The following is an 18,282-nucleotide window of genomic DNA, read 5'->3' on the forward strand; positions in this document are numbered from 1 at the left end:
AGAAAGTGTTTTTGATTAATCTAATACCACGACACATTTTTTTAGAATATAAAATAGCAGTTCTTTCATTGTTGGAAACAAGTCACCAAATAAAACAATTATGGAACACAATTATAGTTGTAAGGCATGCATCATTACACAAAAAGAACAGTAAAAAAGATTTACGCAGGCATTGTTGGTAGCAAATAGAATAAAAGTACAAAGCAAAACAACACTAAAACATGACCCAATTACAATGAAGATTTTAATACAAGCATTTTGTTGTGTGATATGTTGGCAAAAACAAAAAAAGGATAAACTTTGTTTTGTGAACTTTAATGGCTTTCCACTGGTATATGAAACTTTCCAATTTAAATTCCAACAGCGATCTGCACAAAAAATGTATAACCATTATACCTTTTTAACCTACTCACGATCAATAGATCTCCTCAGTGGTTTTTAGAAATATTCTGCCATAGCTGAACATGTATGTTTAGCATTACATATTTAAACTAGAATAGTGGTTTTCCTGTATATTGCCAGTTTATATATTCTACATCATATTTAACGATGTATCACATATACCATTACTATATTTATAATGGATATATATTTGGCTTTGGGTCCTTATCTTTTTCCTGACACTTTATAACATAATTGTTTCTGCAAGCATAATCTAATGGGTCCCCACACATATGCATATGCGATTTGGTAACAGTAAAAATAGGGCACAATCATTGTTAAATATTTACCAATTTACTATACACATCATTTGATCTACACATATGATTGTTTTTACAAGCAAAAACGAATGGGTCCCCACACGCGCGCTTGTGCGGATTTATGGTAAACAAACATCCTGGTTATTTTTAGATTCTTAAGGAAAAACTTAACCAACTTTAGCCTTAACCCAACTTTAAAAGTTTTGTCCGTATTCTTTTTTGCATCATTATTGTCCTATAATTACAAAAAACAGTAAATAAGAACAGGAAAAACACTTTCAATTTAATCTCATGCTTTGACCTTGATATTGTCGTTCAAGGTCAGTTTTTAAACACAATTTTCCAAAACTGAAAATGAGCTTGATAACTTAATAAAACGACATAGCATGGCTGCACAAAAACAGCTGATTTGTAATCACCAACACGACTGTCTTGTAAAACGTCCGTCCGGACGTCAAGCTGAGCACTCCCGCTGCATTCACCCGTCTTAATCGTAAACGAGTGAATTCTGAGCACTCCCGCTGTATTCACCCGTCTTAATCGTAAACAAGTGAATTACTACCTTGAGATTTGAGACTTCTATCTGACTGACAGTGTACACATGTTATGGACTGTAAAAGTAACTATGTGGCCGATTAAGGGAAATTTTTAAATACTAAACCAGTGGTTCTTAACCTGTGGGTAATTACCCCCAAAGGGGTAATTTGGCATTTTAAAAGGGGTAACATAGATTTTCTGTTATAGTTATCTTTAGATTCTTGATAATCATTACTGTAACCAGCAAACATTTTGTAATGAGGGTATAAAATTTATTCAAAATAATTCAATAAAAAGTCAATCTTAATAGATTTCTCGGCGTCCTGCCATATTTTCAAAATAAAGAAGAAGTAACTTCGATGGCAAATGTTGTCATGCGCTTCTACTCTAAAAGTCTCAATGTTTCACTCATAGCCATGCTATTTGTGATGTCATAAAACTAGAAAGAGTCTCGCGTAAATATCTGTTTCGTATACAATTGACGGTATAGTCCAGTAAGCTATATTAGGTGATGTTTTTCTAAAAAGGGGTAATTGATATCCATCAAAACATTTTGTGGGTAACAACAGAAAAAAGGTTAAGAACCACTGTACTAAACGAATAACCTACTGCAAACATTTGTTTAACATTTCAGCACATTGGGGCTTGTATTTCTGGCCTTACTTATTATTTTGGGGTTTAAGGGGTAGACATGGGTGAATCCAATAAAAAGTTACAAAATTCTTTAGAATAGCTTACATTGCACCAACCAACAAAGCATGAAACCCTCAGATTATGTACTTGGGTCAGTACAGCCGTTTTTAATTTTTTTCGTTTTGGGGGCCTGTGGGTGAACCGCTGGGTCGTTTGGGGTCAAACTTCAGGAGGATCAAATTCGGAGCAATAACTAGCATCTGTGCAAATTTGAACACTCTTTCTTGACCAAACGCATTTAACAAACCAGCGTAAGACAGAAACGAATATTTTGGGGGTAAGGGGTGAAAATGGGTAAATCTTTTTTTAAGGTACAAAATTCTTTGAAATACCTTATATTGCACCAAACAATAAAGCATATAACTCCAAAATGAAGTACTTTAGCAAGAATAGCCGTTTTAAAAATTTCACGTTTTGGGGGGCTGTGGGTGAACCGAGGGATCAAACGGGGTCAAAATTCACATGGACCATCTTTAGACCAATATCTATAATGTGTGCAAATTTGAAAAAGTTTGAACCATTCTTTCTTGACCAAAACGTGGGAACAAACCAGCGTTAGAAAGAAAAAAATATATAGACAAAAACAAAATGTGTCCCCTTCAGGGAAGGGGACCCATAACAAGCTAATGCATAAAACAAGGTTTTAAATTCACAGCTCTTCAACCTACCTAGTTATCATTTCTTGAATTTCCTTGCACTGAATCTTCAATCTGCTTTTGCAGTTGCGATGGATGAGAAAGGATTGATGTGGAAGTACTTAATACTTGCAAAGACTGGACAACACCTAAAAAAGTTGGTGTTTAATCTAAAAGTTAGGGTTTTGAATGTTATCAGTACTACTTACTTGGACGCAAAACTGGAAGCGCACATTTCTGATCGACCCAATCAAATACACTTCGGCACAAATCAGAAGAACCAGACACAGAGACCATGCACTGGTAGGACTCGAACCACGGTTCAATAATAATTCCAAAAACAAAAAACTTCCAATCTTGTTTAGTCCTTTGGCGAATCCACTGTTTGTATTTGGTCTTGGATTCCTCAATGGGAGGCCGAGATACTGGGGCACCGGTGGCAGGCAGTTGCTGTTGACACGAGCTACAAATATTTGCTATTACTTTCAAGCAAAGTTATGGTTTGATTTGTGTTCTTACTTGATTTCAGACTTGAGATCATCCAGTTCTTGTTTCAATGCTTGAATCTCGTCAGAAACTTTTTGTCTTTCATTTTGTAGTGATTTTATGTATTGAGTGGCTTTATTCATTAGACTTGCTTTACTTATCTGAGACACAAAGAAGGATTACTTCTAAACATAGCTCATTACATTAAGTGAGGGCTGCTAATTAAATTCCACCTAAACATAAAAAAGATGTTTCTTTTTGTAGTATTTGTAAACTGCATATGCTTTATGTATTATTTAGCCTCCTAAATCCAAATCAAATACCACATGGGTGCCCATGAAGCCAAGGTTAAACCACTTGTTTAGAAAACGAACTTATAAATCTGTTAAAGATTATTTGCAAACCTTTGAATTGGATTGAACATTGATATTTGGAAGAAACTTTTGCAAACGATTGAATCCCAGTTTAATGTTAAATCGTCTCTTCTGCTCAGCAGAAAATGATCCTGATCTCTGTAACTGTAGTCAAGTTATAGAGAAGTTACATTACTTGTTTTGGATGCTGCAAAAATTCAGCTTACCATTACTGCTCCATCTGAATCAGCAAAAGAAACTGGAAATTCCTCACCTTAAATTAGAAAACAGCATTTAAAAAAAATCTCTTTTTTAGCGTTATGCATATGGTTTACAAATGTGTTAAAAAAGAAATATTTGGTTTGACTTTCAATCTTAAAATAGTCTTAAATCCGGAGGAAAAAATGTGTACATTTTTCAATAAGAATGATACAAATAATGAGGCAAACCAGAACAACACTAGTCCTTATCATTAAAACTCTGTCTGATTCCAAGTAATGTTTGCCCACATTTAGACAAATGAACATTGTGGGTTACTTAAAAATGTTGCAAGTGTTCTTTAACAGGAGCTTGTAGAGCTACGTCTCCTGCATTTGACTTGAGGTTTGTAATTTTTTTGTAATTGCATTCAAACACAACTTAATTGACTTTTCCCATATAAATTGAATAATGGGGAAAAATGGGGTTGAATAATGGATGATGAGCATTTTAAAACATTGTTTGTTATGCATCATAAGTTACTTACAACTGTTGTGGGATAAACAAATAAAATAAAAACAGAACAAAAAATAATACATCTCATCTTAACCCTTTAACTGCGGGGGGCGCATAAATGCGTCCCGAGACATGCCTCGTTGTAAACAGCGATAAAAATCATATCAGTGCGAATATTTTTTCCAACTGGGGTGCGTTCGAAAGCTTATGATTATTGGATTTAATTTATTTGAAAAAAATTATATGTCAGTATTTGAAAAAAATTAATTACAGTAAGGAGAAAGTAAAAATTCGGAAAAAAACATGTTTTTTCCTAATTTTTGTTTTTGAGCCGTTTTATGTTATTTTACACTTGGTTGATTCACAGACAGCTGTTTGGAGTTGATTTCAGGGCTTTGCGTGGGTGTTGCGGCGATCTTTGTTTACAATTTGATATGTGTGCAGCTGAATTGGGCTTGGAAGTGGGTAGTTGTGGGCAGTGAATTTGCCTTGGTTTGCTTGAATATAGTGCTGTATCAGTCAGTTTAGCTACTATTAGTGGTGACAGCAGTTATTTATCACGAAAACAACTGTTGTAGAAGCCTTTTGACTGGGGAAGTTTATGGTTGCTGACCTATATTTTGATTGTATTTGGTCATCAACTGTATTTATATTTGTCAAATGATGGGAGGATTTGGCCTCATAAATGGACAACAAATACAGAAGAATCAGTGCAAAGTTCCTTTGGAATGCTTGGAATTGTGGTTTTTCTGCTAACTTCTGTGAACTGTGTTTCAAAATTTTACATGTTGTGGTGTAATGATACATAATAAACATCCCATGTACAAACACTTTTGAAAGCATTATGTGTACAGGTATTTGGTAAACATTAGAATAAGTCAGTAAATTGGAAAGATTGCCAATAATTATTATTAAAAACAAGTTTTATACCCTCAAAAACATTAATTTTGTCCTTTACTACAGTAAAACAAGAAACTAAAATTGTTCATTATGACGTCATGGGCTAATTAATGACGTCATCGAAAAAACGCACATCAACATTTTTTTAAGGAATTGTTTGTAAAACAACTTGGAACTAATAATTGTAACGAAAAACATAAATAAACTGCAATTTTATGAAAAAATAGAATTGAAATGACGTCATTTTGTAAGTGATGACGTCATTGAAAAAAAAATTTTTTTTAAATTGTAGAAAATTTTATACCCAACAACTTTCCCAGAGAAAGTTTTTGCCTATCTTCTATCGATTTTGCATAAAACCTTAAAGAGCAAGAGCATGTCTAAACCACAATTTTTGTCAAAAAGAATTCAGCAGTTAAAGGGTTAAAGGGGCATGAAAAATAAACCAACCATGTTCCATGAAAATGTCACTTGTTGAAGACTGATCATTGTTAAAAGATTTTGTTGGAGAAACACTTGAACTTGAACTAGGGTGCTGATCTACATGGCGAGAACTAGGTGTGTTGGTGTTCTTTGGTATTATTGAAGGCTCATCAATAGGTCGGATCTAATAAACAAATGATCCTACCAAATCTCCTTTTGAAAACATATTAAAAAAAATCTTCTTTATATGAGCTAGTTGAAACATTACACAAGAAAGATGCCATCACTATTACCAAAACATTTTTTTCTTAAATTAAAAACCTACATATAAAGTTTTCAAAACAGAGCAACTAACTTCTGCAACTTTAGCAATTGCTTGTCTGTTGCTTGGCACCACTTTGTTGGTATTTGACTCTGAACAAATGTAAGGGGTTAAAATGTTTCCCTACTGTAATACAATATTGTATAATGCAAACAACTGTACTAACTGTTAGTTAAAAGTTGTTTCAGAAGAAATACATTGGGCGAATCTGATGGTTTTACTGAAATGTCACCATCCTTGTTTTGTTTTGAATGTCTTGCAACAGCTTGGTCTGGAGGATAAAACAAAAGAATTAAAAAGTTTATTTATGAAATGACATTTGTTTACAAACCAATTTGCGTGGCATTCAAATGTCCACTTCCAGCATTGGCCTGAGAAACTTGTTGCGTAGATACATTTTGTTGCAAATATTCAACACTCATTCCCATCTACAAAAAATAGTGCCAATTAATACTTTCCTTCGCAAACACATAAAATTAGATTTGTCGCCCTCTTTGGTTTCCTAATTTTTTTGACTATTGATATATTTCTGTGGTATTGTATGCTTATCCTGTGATGTGAGCAATATCAACATACATTCCAGTAATACAAAGCATGGAAGGAACCTTAATATACCTATAATTGAAATCCCTATAAGTGCAGAGTTTTAACAAAAACATACAAGAACCGAAATTTAATGTTGTACCGTGACAATGGTTCTTCTGCTGATTAGGATAAGGACTTTTTGTGTGGTTTCATTTAAGGTGTGTTTACCTGTGGTTGGGTGTAAATAATTTTATCCAGTGGTTGGTTTGGCCCAAGTTTTGAATGTGGATATGCGAATGGAGCAGAACCGGGTGTGTTGTAACTTGTCATAAAACTGCTTCTGTTCATTGATTCTACAGGTTTAGCACCTTCATTGGCTTGGAAGTGCTGTGAAACAAAACAGCATCTTTAGGATGTAGATATCGTACAAAGATGTGTATATATTAGAACAAAAATATATAGAGTAAATATATTTTTTATTTAAGGAAAGTAAGCACTAATTTTTTTCACACAAAATGTTCAGGAAGAAACATTACAGTTGGACTGATGTGATGTTGCTTCAAATGTTCTGTTGAACTTGTTTTGTTTGAGGAGTGTTGTGAGACATTACCGCCTTGAGATAAGTAATCTGAAAAACACAAATAAAAAGTAAAGGCCCTAACTTCCTGTAATCATTTTAAGACTAGCAGATAATAATTTAAAATACAAGAAACTTATAGTTTATGACAAAACTAATAAAATTTTATTAACACTGTTGTCAGAATATTGCGAATTAAAATTAAAGTGAGAAATAACTAATTTACAGTATTAGGACTACTAAAAAAAAGTATAGTAAATGAATGTAACAGATAAATTTGCCTGGTGGTTATAGCCACCACAAGCAAACAGCACAAGGAGAGTTATTTTATTTGAAGTTGTGAGTTAGAAAACTTACTTATTGATGAATGGCGAGCCAAATTTGCAACATTTGCTTGGGGCATATTGTGCTGTGTTACCAATTTAGGTGGCTCAATGGGGGTTGGCAGTTCAAGTTGTTGTTGTTGATGATGGTGGTGGTGTTGGATACCACTATAACCTGCTTGCTGTAACATTGAATGCACCATTTAGTATGTATTTAAACATTTCAAATCATGAATTTCTTACCTGTTGTGCAGTGTTACTTGATATGGTGTTTAAGGAAGAAGAGGGAGCATGGGTTTGTTCCAATACAGTGGAAATTTCAGCAGACATAAATGGATCGCTTACAGAGGAAAACTCATTATGGGTGGAGGGGTGACTCATACCAAATACTGGGGCCACACTTTTCTTGGCACTTGCAAAAAAATCTACACAAATTTCTCATTTAAGGTATACTATTTAAAGTATGTTGAGCAATTTCAAAATTTACCTTGTAAAGGATCAAAGTCAAAATCATCCACCGAAGGTTGAAGTTGCAATAAACCAGGCTGGATCATGTCAGAGTTGGTTGCATGAAGAGCTAAATAAAAACAATCGGAAAAACTTGAAACTTGATTTACACATGTATATACATTTTGTAGAAACATCCTAGTGCATACAAAGTTCATTTAGTGTAGACTTCCGGAACCAGACTTCTGGAATTTTCTAGATATGTCCTGAATATAAGAGTAAAAACTTATGTCTGGAAATAATTTTTAAATAAACCCTTAATGTCCGGAATTTTGTCATCTAAAAAACTACAAGTTCTCAAATGGCCACAATTACCTTTCTAGGGTGATTCAAGCAAGGAGTAAAATACCCAATTATTTTTATAATGCAAACCGGCTGCTTAATTTCTTTCTTATTTCAGGAGTTTGAAGCAGTTTATGTTTACTGTTGTTTGTGTGGTTTCTGATAAACAGTGATATGAGACACAGTACCGCGCCAGGTTGGTTTCAAAAAAGGAACTTATGAAAGTGTCAGGAATTCGGTGCACTCAGATATGGGAACCCTAATTTAGTGATACAGACTGGGTGTTGGCCGTTTTTGAATTACACATGTACAAAACAATGTTGGCAAATATTTTACCTATTTCCCTCGGGTTGGGAAATTGAAAGGGTTGTTGGGACAAACTGCTGAACAAAGTGTCTGTGAATTCATAAAATTGCTGATCATCTCCGTGTCTGAGCGCTTCCAGTTCAAAAGATTCAGTTGTCATGTCATGATGACTGTTGATGCACTATATAAAAAGTTAATCCTATTGGAGTGTTGTAAATCACAAATGCTGAATTCTAATACTGAACAGAATTTTAATACCACATATCACTGTACAGTACACTTGTAATTAAAACCATAGTAAAAAAGGATGAAAAAGGGTGTAAGGAAGGTAGAATGATTTTGGTACTACAAACTAACATATCGTATAAGGGCAGAGTTGTATCTTGAACCATAAGCTGGAAAAGAGCCTGGTGCAAACATTACATGTGATTAAGTAGTTCAACCTGTATTTACTAATTATTATACATAAGCACACAACAACATTCAGGATGCTACATGTGAAATGTTCTTAATTAAGGTGGAAGTCCAACTTGCAAACAACAGAATACTGTAAATATGTTTAATTTCTTAGTCCATGTAAAACACATTTAGATAATGCCTTACCCTTTCCATAAAGTATGCTCTCCATTTCTTGTATTCAGCAACAACAGTTTCAATTCTTCGCTTCCAGTATTTGCCTTCCATAACAACAGCCTTCAAACAAAAGAAGACGAAAAACCACATTACAATCACATACATGATAATAACTGAACACTTGATTTCGTTTTTGTTTTTTTGTAAACATTTAGTACAACTATCAACATTTCTTATACGCAACAGGTAAACAAAAGACCCTGTTGACATCCTTATAATCCTAACTGTAATAGAATGACATAACATTTGCTTTGGGTAATTCTGCTAAGGGTTACAAAATATAAGAACAATGGTAATGCTAGCAGAAAAAAGAATTTGTCTCTGTAGGCTGAATTTCAGTAATACCCTGTAGAAAACAAAATACGATATGACTATACAAGTTTGCAATAAATTTTGTCCCATGCAATGAACTGTAAGTTGTGTCTGTCAGCAAAGCCCAACATAGAAATTAAAGGCAACCTCAGGTTTGGTGTGAGAATCATAATCTCCTTCCACTTCTAATGGAGTAACAAACTGAATGAATGCATGTTGTTTTTTCTTCATCATGACATCTAACAAATAAAACTTACTGAAAATTGCATTAAATGTAGACAACGGAAAAAAATCCGCCTTAGTTGTTTTTGATCTTAATTGTGCTTGCTGTACATTGCATACTTCAGGCTGGTAAATGTACATAACAAATAAAACCACACTTTCTAATTCACAAAAATGGTGATAAGTTTGCTTTTTTTGCCACAGGTATACAATAACAGAGGAAGTAATATCAATAAACTATCTTTAAACAATGGTACCATATGTGTTATTGGTCGCTTACATTGGATATGCCATGTCCTCCATATTGCGTTGTTTAATCGAATTTTGTCTTTGACTGTCAGTTTCATTCCTTTGAAATTTTTCCATTTTGGTGAAACAACTTTACCTCTGTTATTTAAAATATAAATAGGTTATTCAAAACAATTTAACAGTTATATTACTATGACCATGTCATTAAAATTTAGGCCTCTTAAAATGAAGTACCATAAATGTTATTGGTATGTTTCACTCAAACCACAATATAACACAAACTTATAGTTCTGGGCCATACTAATTCTCCCCCTATACGAAGTGTAACATAAAAAGTTGTTGGTTTTATTTGAGAATAAAATAAACAACATGAAGATTCTTCAATAGCAAGTGGTGAGGTGTAAACAACCTACTTAGCTTTATCCCAATACAGATAAAAACATACAGAAGAGTAGCAGATTTTTTTAAGTGTCATGCTTATTACAAAAAAAATGCCCATCAGGGCTTTTAGTGCAAGCCATTTAAATAATCCAGCCCTACTTAAACCAATAACTACAAATTTTGTTTTGGTAAAACACATATACACAGGTACTTACCCTCTATATGCCAACGACATGCACTGAAACAACCTGGACAATGATCCATCAATAGTTATATGATTGGAGTGACTGGGACCAAATTGGTATGTGTTCTGCACAAACACATTTTATCAAATAATTTACCAGACAATTCATGGCAAAATAGTAAATTATCACTTATAACAGTAACAACAACGTAATTTTATTCCATTCGTAACTGTTCTTAAACAAGCTAATTAGCTACCAACTCGGTTGTAGCATAATGTACCAAGCAATTTTACCAATAACATTTACTTTGGTTTCCATAGCAACATTTGAAAAATCGTATCCATGTTTGATCATAATTGATTGTTCATGGTGTATGGGAGAATCACGATCATGGTCAATAGTTTCAGTTAAATCCTCTTGGTCGTCAGCAACTGATGAAATCATGAAATGGCCCGAATGAATAACTTCACCTTTGCGGTGAGCTAAAATGAACAGATCCATGTTTGTAAAAGTTTAAAAAATGATTCATCATCAACTTTATATATTGTCACCAATAGAAGGGAGGTGAAGTAGCAAATTGGAGGCTAGGAGTAAAAACACTATATTTGTCAAATTATTTATATCATCACACTGTTTACACAAGTTTTTACAATAAGTAAATGCACATGAACATGTTTTTTAACAAAGCAAAGAAATGCACCAGCTTATTTTCACTTATTAGTTTTGTTCAAGTACAGAAATAATCTAATTTGTAAACAGATGGAACTTTTAGAAGCATAATTTTGTTTGATCAATATCTCTGTGATGTAACAGAACACAACTTGTACACACCTTCGGTTTCGTTTCTCAGGATACGCTCCATCATGTTTACCTTATACATTTAAATGTGCTTGTTTCAAATAACTTGCATTTGATGGTGGGTAATATCAATTCATTTTGTTTTTTTACTAAACTGTCCTAAAAAAATGTAGTGTTTAAAACAGACCACTCCAATCGGGTCACGTTTAAAACTGCGGGCCCACTTGGCCCGCTAGGCCCAGCACTTGGCAAGCTCCATGCAATAGAAAAAACTGCGGGCCCACAGTTTTTACACTTGCGAGAGACGTGACAAGCACTGGATATAGGGGGTCCGCAGTTTTTCCTTGCGAGAGCCGCGACAAGCACTAGATATAGTGGGTCCGCGGTTTTTCCCTGCGAGAGGCAGGCCAAGCACTAGATATAGTGGGCCCGCAGTTTTTATACTTGTGAGAAGTGTGCCAAGCGGGCCCGCAGTTTTTTAATTGCATGAAGCAAGCCAAGTGCTGGGCCAAGCGGGCCAAGTGATCCAAGTGGGCCCGCAGTTTTAGACGTGACTGCTCCAATCTTTTCTACTGGATTAATAAAAAGCTTTATTTTTGTTAAAAAAAAACACCCATTTTAGGGGGCTGGGAGGGCTTGAAAGGGCTACTCTAAAATACACAGTCTACTAATAAACTAATGAAGATGTTAAGTTAATAGAGCTCTATTAACTTGATACTATGCCTGGTAGCAATAGCTTATGTAATGAAGATGTTGATGGTGGGGCTATTAGGGTCAGGGTGAGGGTTGTAATTACAATAACATTATAATTCAAATCTCAAACCCTTTTCAGCCTAATATTCTTACAAGTGTTAACATCCGTTACCATATGGTAATTAGTACTACCTTCCACAGATACGAGAATATTAAGCCCAACAAGGGTATCTGAGGTTGATGTATAGTGTTATATTTTTACAAACCCTCATACGGACCTTAAAAGCTCTAACCATCAACATTTTTAGAAGTATTATTGGTAGATTGCGTATTTTAAAGGAGCCTGCTTTTTAACATCCTCCTAACTGTTATGTGCAAAAAAGCCAACATTTATGCAAGTACATTACAAACACAAGTAATAAAAACGTTTGGTTGCAGTCAAACGAAAACAGATGGCACAGTAACATGCCCATATCTACAGGCTGCAAAAGTTTTATCCAAATTTGACACAGATTTCATGCCAAAAGTGGATAGAAAATCTCCACTGAAAAAATCAGAATAAAAATCATGACGTAATTAGGGCGTTTATTGTGATGCTGAAGTATGGTTACTGCTCCATCAAGGTCACAAAGGGCACTTAAAATTGTATGGTGTTTTATGACAAGTATCCCAGCAAAACACAAGACTTCACAAAACCATTAAATAAACCATAATAATTAACAAATATAACACAGACAAAACACATCAATCACCTTAACTAACAGAATGACAAATACCAATTGATAATGGTGACAAATTTATTGTATTGTGGAAAAAATTTTGGGTCTAATGTAAATGCGTCAAATTGCAAACGCTATATATTTCAACAATTTTGAACAGTCCACTCTAAAATACACAATAAACCTTACTATTTGCGTATATTTTGTTTCTACAGGCAGAAACATAACAATCAGTGGTATATGCTTATATGCATAGTTACATAGCCTGGACCTGGACCCCTGGACATTGCATTTATTGCGTATTTTATTATGATAGATTCGGTAAATTTACAAAATTGTATGGTTTCAGTCTTGTGGTTTAGACGTAAATATTGATATTTCCTTGGGAAGCATTGTTTACGTATTTCGACTTTTCTAACCAACGCTGCAAGCTGCAACTTACAAAAACACAACTAGTCAACTACAGTTTGACACCTGCGTGTTATTATTTTGTTTTGCATCAGCTTCAGCTCGGCATTGACTTAACAGTCGCTAGAGGGCGAGAGAGTGTGCGCACTGAACTCAGCGCAGCAGAGGGGCAAATCTCTGTAAACCTGATTAAAGTAACCACCTGGAAACGGGCTCCTCTAAAATACGCAATCTACGCAATCTACGCAATCTGTACGCAATCTGCTTATAAAACGTATGCAACCTTTAAAAAATGTTGACGGTTAGGGCTTTTAGGGTCTGGGTGAGGGTTTATAATAAAATTAACACTATAATTTAGTTTTAGATGTCCAGTTTGGGCTTAATATTCTCATATGTGTTGAGAGTGGTACTAAACACTGTATGGTACCGCATGTTAACACTTGTAGAGAAAATTAGACCTGAAACGCATCTGAAATTAAATTATAAAGTTGATTGTATCACAAACCGTCACCCTGACCCTAATAGCACTAACCGTCAACATCTTAGTTAGTTTTTGTTAGTAGATTGCGTATAGCTTGCGTAGATTGCGTATTTTAGAGTGGCCCAATAGATTTGTTTTTAGGAAGTCGATGCTTTGTCAAACTTCCTTGTGCGAAATCTAGCGAACGTTCCAAACACCGTTTACAACACTACAATCCCGCTTTGTCCAGTCCTGTCAACAGTGGCATCAACACAAAAAGTAGCAATAAACCTAAATGAAAACGAAACCAGGAACAAATCAGGAGACGGGGTTGTGACAATTTAGTGACAGGCTGCCACCTATCGCCTGTCAATGACAGGGTGTCAGGTACACACTGACACCCTGTCACAGATTTACTGACACCCTGTCACAGATTTATTGACACCCTGTCACTGATTGAATGACGCCCTGTCACAGATTTACTGACACCCTGTCACAGATTTACTGACACCCTGTCACAGATTTATTGACACCCTGTCACTGATTTTGACACCCTGTCACAGATTCACTGACGCCCTGTCATTGATTTTGACACCCTGTCACTGATTCACTAGCGTCCTGTCAATGATTAAATGACGCCTTGTCACTGATTTATAATTTTCGAAAAAACAGTCTTTTTGCTTTGTCGTCTGAAAGAGCCAGGTTGCAGAGAGAGGTTTGAAATAAAGATTAAAGGCAGATTTTAAGCATTGTTGCCAGAACTAACATCTGAGTTCTCTAAACGCATGAATGCGACCACAGAGGAAACTTTGGGAATAGCTATAGAACCAGAAAGCACCCTGGAAAACACAAGAGATCATGAATACATATGATAGAAACTTCCTATATGAAGAAGCTTGTTCTTCAGTTTGAATACTAGGTTTTCTTCATACCAGTTTCTGTGGATGACCCAGCACAACCTAACAGTTTGAATACTGGGTGAAAAATTTGGACCAACATCAAGAACTTCATCACCACCAGCAGAGTTTGGAGAAAAGCTCTGTAGAGTATGAAGGTGAAACATGGTATCAGGCTCCACCTGATCTTTCTGATCAAAGCACTGTATAATACGGCCAGAAATGTGTGACAACCCACAGAAGTGCACTTTGGTTGCAGTATGTCAAGAGTGTATGCTGTCGCTTATCTTGTTCAATATATTATTAGAGCACATAATGATGGAACCAATGGAAGATTTTGAGGAAACAGTGTCAGTGGCAGGACAAATTCATTACAGAGTGGTAAGAAACTTACTGACATTGGACAATACAATGAGAAGGTATGGAATGGAGATAAGAAGTGAAAAAAGCAAGATCATGGTAAGGTCAAGGCAAAATGATAAAGAGAGCGACATAGACATTACAATGGAAGGTGAACAACTGGAAGCAGTCTCAATGAAGAAGTGACATGGAGACGAAAGTTGCAACGGTTCGGCCATGTGATATGGAATCATGCACAGGACTGTTAAAGGTCATGAGAAGACACGGGGGAGACCCAGAACGAACTGCATAGGACTGGCAGAGGATTAAGATAGATAGAGAAAATGCGCCAACGGTCCCAGGACTACAATGATATTCAGGAACTTATTAAAAATGTTAGGGCAATATTGTTGTTACAAAAACTTCTTCAGTAATCATAAAGCATGAAAAAATATTTCAGACAACTTTTATTATTAAACAAAAAACAACAAATTTATGAATGCCTAACATAAAGACTAGATGTGATAAAGAACTTAAAAATCTAAGCAAGCGCACCATATTCTCTAGCTGTCAGTGTATCGATTAATACTCATGTGACAATGCATTATAAGTAAATAAGAAAAGAAAAGGGAAATAGTGAGAGCATTGGGTAAAACACAACAATTGACACATCAAAATGTAAAAAAACACCCATCTTTGGGGGAAGCAGGTTAGTAACGGGTTACTATGTGCATAATAATAAAATAACAAACCACAATCAGCCAATCAACAGTCCTTTAAAATTAAACCCCAATTGGTTATTGTTTAAGGCTGTTAAAACTGCCAAAATAACCAGCCCAAATGAATGCAAGTAACACTTGCAACACATTTTTGGTTGCCTTTATATCCCTACAACATCACAGAAACTCGTTGTTTGTGGTGCGTCGGATTATGAGAAATGTTTTTAAACTTTAGTGGCCTGTGGCTTAAATACTGGAGCTGTCAAGACAAATGTCTATCTACATGACCATATCCACAATCTGCTGCGAAAAAACTTCAGGGAAAAAACACAAATTGGGTAAAATCAAAATGTGCATCCTTTAGGGCAGTGCTTGTCAACCTTTTTTGAAACGGTACACCCTTTTAACGTTTACACAAAATTTGTACACCCCAGTAAAAAAATTATTCAACCCTGTAACACACTGAATCTGTGGTCCTAACAGAAATGATGATGAGCGCAATATCAACAAGCCATAATCCACAATTCACTTTCTACATCTGAAAGAACCACCATTAACAACGATTATCAAGTGAAATATTAAATTATGATGTCACAAATAGAGTTTTGTAACTTAAAATCTGTGAACACTTGAGATGCATGTTGTGCCATGTATTGTACATTCCAGTCAGTCTGTTCTAAAACTGAAACCTGCCTGTTGTGATACCTGGTCATAGGTATATTATATTTTTTGTCTGGTACACCCCAGTACACCCCATCAAAGTGGTACACCCTTTAAAAATTATGGTACACCCTGGGGTGTACAATACACCCGGTTGAAAAGCACTGCTTTAGGGGACCCATAATATCACAAATTTTTGAGCAAACAGGACATTGCCAAGACTGAATTATTCCAAGCTTAGAGGTGTTGATTCCCACACATTTGATGTGATGACATGATCTGCAACTGTCACATCCAATCTGCTCACAAAAGTTTTACATGTAGATAAGCACACAGTTTTTATGTACACGTGATAAAAAAAAATTATGCTTTTACCATTGTTTTAACATTTTGTGCACTATATCAAAATTAATTATGTATAAAGTGAACAAAAAAAGCTGTCTAAAACAAAAAAAAACTTACCTATTTTCTAATCACATTGGCTACATAGCTAAAGAAGACTGTCTAAAATAAAATGATATTATGAATGATTAGCAGCATCACTAGAATTGCTTTTAAAGCTTAAAAATGAAAAATATTTAATGGTCTTACCGGATTCATCTAACTTTTTTGACCAATTTTATTCCTGTAATGAAGCAGTGCTCTTCTCGAACTAGAAAACAATACTAGGGTATTAGGGTACGTTTTTTTAAGGTTGTGTTTAACAAATTCAGCAACCTTTAAGGATTATTCTTATGTTTTTCTTGTAACCCTTCAAACAACCGATTAGCAAATACTTTTAATTAATGAAAACAATCACAAGAGTGGCTGGTTGTTTTCTGACCAATGTTTTGTAACAAAAATATACAATGGTAATACTGTGTCATTTTTTTACTATTTTACAGATACTTCTGTTGCTTGTTGTTGAATCAATCAGATCTAAATAAGATCAGTTTAAACATTGTGTGGAGTCAGTTACAAAAATGAAATAAAAAGGAAGGTGGATAAAGTGTATAAGCAAAGATGAATCCCAAAAAAAGGATAACTAAGAAATTAGTTAAAACACCAAACAAAACAAATGTTTTACTCCTCCAAGTCTGTTAGAACCAGTATTGAATCGCTTTCTTTTGTGCTGGTAGTTGCCTAATACTTTCTTAATATTGTTTACTGTTAATAGGTTTCCAATCTTTAAATGTTGATGGCTTTCTCCCAAGAAATAAACCAAAAAACATGAACAATCTACTGTTTTCAAACAGCTAAATGTGTTGGTCCAATCTACATGTGTAAAAAGTATTGTATTGTTTGGAAACTCAGATGAGCTCCTCTTTTTTTGCAAGTAACATTCATACTGTTAATTAAATATGGCAATCAGATATCACAATGTGACACACCACAGAGCTTAGACATATTTAAATAATAAACAAAGTGACTAAAAATAAGTGATTGAACTTTTTCGCCCTGTTAGAGCTCGTCAGACTGCCTGGCAGACAATGAAAGTTCAAAAATTGTAAAAAACACACTTACCTTTGCTGCTTGCAATTTTTCAAGATTTAACAAATGCCTTATTAAAGTCATAAGCACGAAATATTGCACGACATTTTACAATTTTAAGATGTAATTGCTTATGTTTGGGAAGTATTTTTTATAATTATCCATGGATTTAGTCCTGTTGCTTCTTAGTATGGTTTGCAGTAGTGGCTGACTAATTGAAATCAAGCAGGGCTGCCACTTTGGTTTGAATGAAATAATCCAGTTTTAAATATATATCTAGAATCATTTAGATTGAAAAACAAAACATCCAAAAATATATCTAACTAAACATAAAAGAATCCAATTTAATGTAATATATTAGCCAAACAACAACGCATATGAAGGTTTTTAATATAAATTGATCTATATTTGATGCTAAAGAAGCTTACTTCTTCCTTTTCATCACTCTATTTTTCTGTTACAGTTATAATGTGGTCTGGGTGGAACATTTGTGAGCTTGTACTGTTCCCATGATCTTTACAAACGTTACAAAAACTATCTAGAATTTATAGCCATCATCTAGATCCTAAATTTTACATCTAGGCTTAACCCAAACTTTCTAGATCTAGCTATAAAATATCTAGAGTGGTAGCCCTTAAATCAAGGTGTTTCACTCTACCTTCCGTAGAAGAGCGCGAATAAACTAAACTTCATAAAGTAACATCATACTACTACGGACAATTTTTTTCTGCCTTTCGCACTAAATTCGGAACATACGACGAAAATTACAAACACATGGCTCGTTTTGCACACTTAACTATAGCAAAATCGCCCTGTCACTGATTTAGTAATGCCCTGTCACTGATTTAATGACG

At 34.7% G+C, this 18,282-nt stretch overlaps 1 protein-coding gene and 1 long non-coding RNA gene across 2 annotated transcripts; both read right to left on the reverse strand.

Moving 5' to 3' along the window:
• Window positions 1-49: 49 nt before the first annotated feature.
• Window positions 50-11,225, reverse strand: LOC145229703 (MLX-interacting protein-like). Its single transcript, XM_080095039.1, has 22 exons — window positions 11,098-11,225; window positions 10,573-10,748; window positions 10,297-10,391; window positions 9,732-9,838; window positions 9,377-9,468; window positions 8,888-8,977; window positions 8,315-8,465; window positions 7,677-7,766; window positions 7,433-7,614; window positions 7,224-7,371; window positions 6,826-6,917; window positions 6,518-6,676; window positions 6,096-6,192; window positions 5,931-6,035; window positions 5,798-5,856; window positions 5,470-5,626; window positions 3,633-3,679; window positions 3,457-3,570; window positions 3,086-3,213; window positions 2,776-3,029; window positions 2,600-2,715; window positions 50-368 (listed from the first exon to the last, which is right to left on the reverse strand). The coding sequence occupies exons 1-21, from the start codon at window positions 11,144-11,146 to the stop codon at window positions 2,600-2,602; spliced, it is 2,508 nt and encodes an 835-aa protein (XP_079951165.1). The 5' UTR covers window positions 11,147-11,225; the 3' UTR covers window positions 50-368.
• A 4,939-nt stretch (window positions 11,226-16,164) lies between these two features.
• On the reverse strand, window positions 16,165-17,455 carry LOC145212733 (uncharacterized). The gene is made up of 3 exons (XR_013856776.1): window positions 16,550-17,455; window positions 16,421-16,462; window positions 16,165-16,257 (listed from the first exon to the last, which is right to left on the reverse strand). It is a non-coding gene; the product is annotated as an uncharacterized LOC145212733 (long non-coding RNA).
• Between the last annotated feature and the right edge of the window lie 827 nt (window positions 17,456-18,282).

The sequence above is a fragment of the Phallusia mammillata genome, chromosome 1 (assembly GCF_965637545.1).
Source record: "Phallusia mammillata chromosome 1, kaPhaMamm4.hap1.1, whole genome shotgun sequence".
In the NCBI taxonomy this organism is placed as follows: domain Eukaryota; kingdom Metazoa; phylum Chordata; class Ascidiacea; order Phlebobranchia; family Ascidiidae; genus Phallusia; species Phallusia mammillata.

Bases quoted from the DNA above. Each gene is read 5' to 3' on its own strand.
- LOC145229703 (XM_080095039.1), bottom strand. From the start codon at position 11,146: ATGTATAAGGTAAACATGATGGAGCGTATCCTGAGAAACGAAACCGAA. The intron at 10,749-11,097 runs GTGTGTACAAGT...TGTTCATTTTAG, and splicing joins CCTGAGAAACGAAACCGAAG to CTCACCGCAAAGGTGAAGTT. The intron at 8,978-9,376 runs GTTGCCTTTAAT...TTTTGTTTGAAG, and splicing joins ATTCTCACACCAAACCTGAG to GCTGTTGTTATGGAAGGCAA.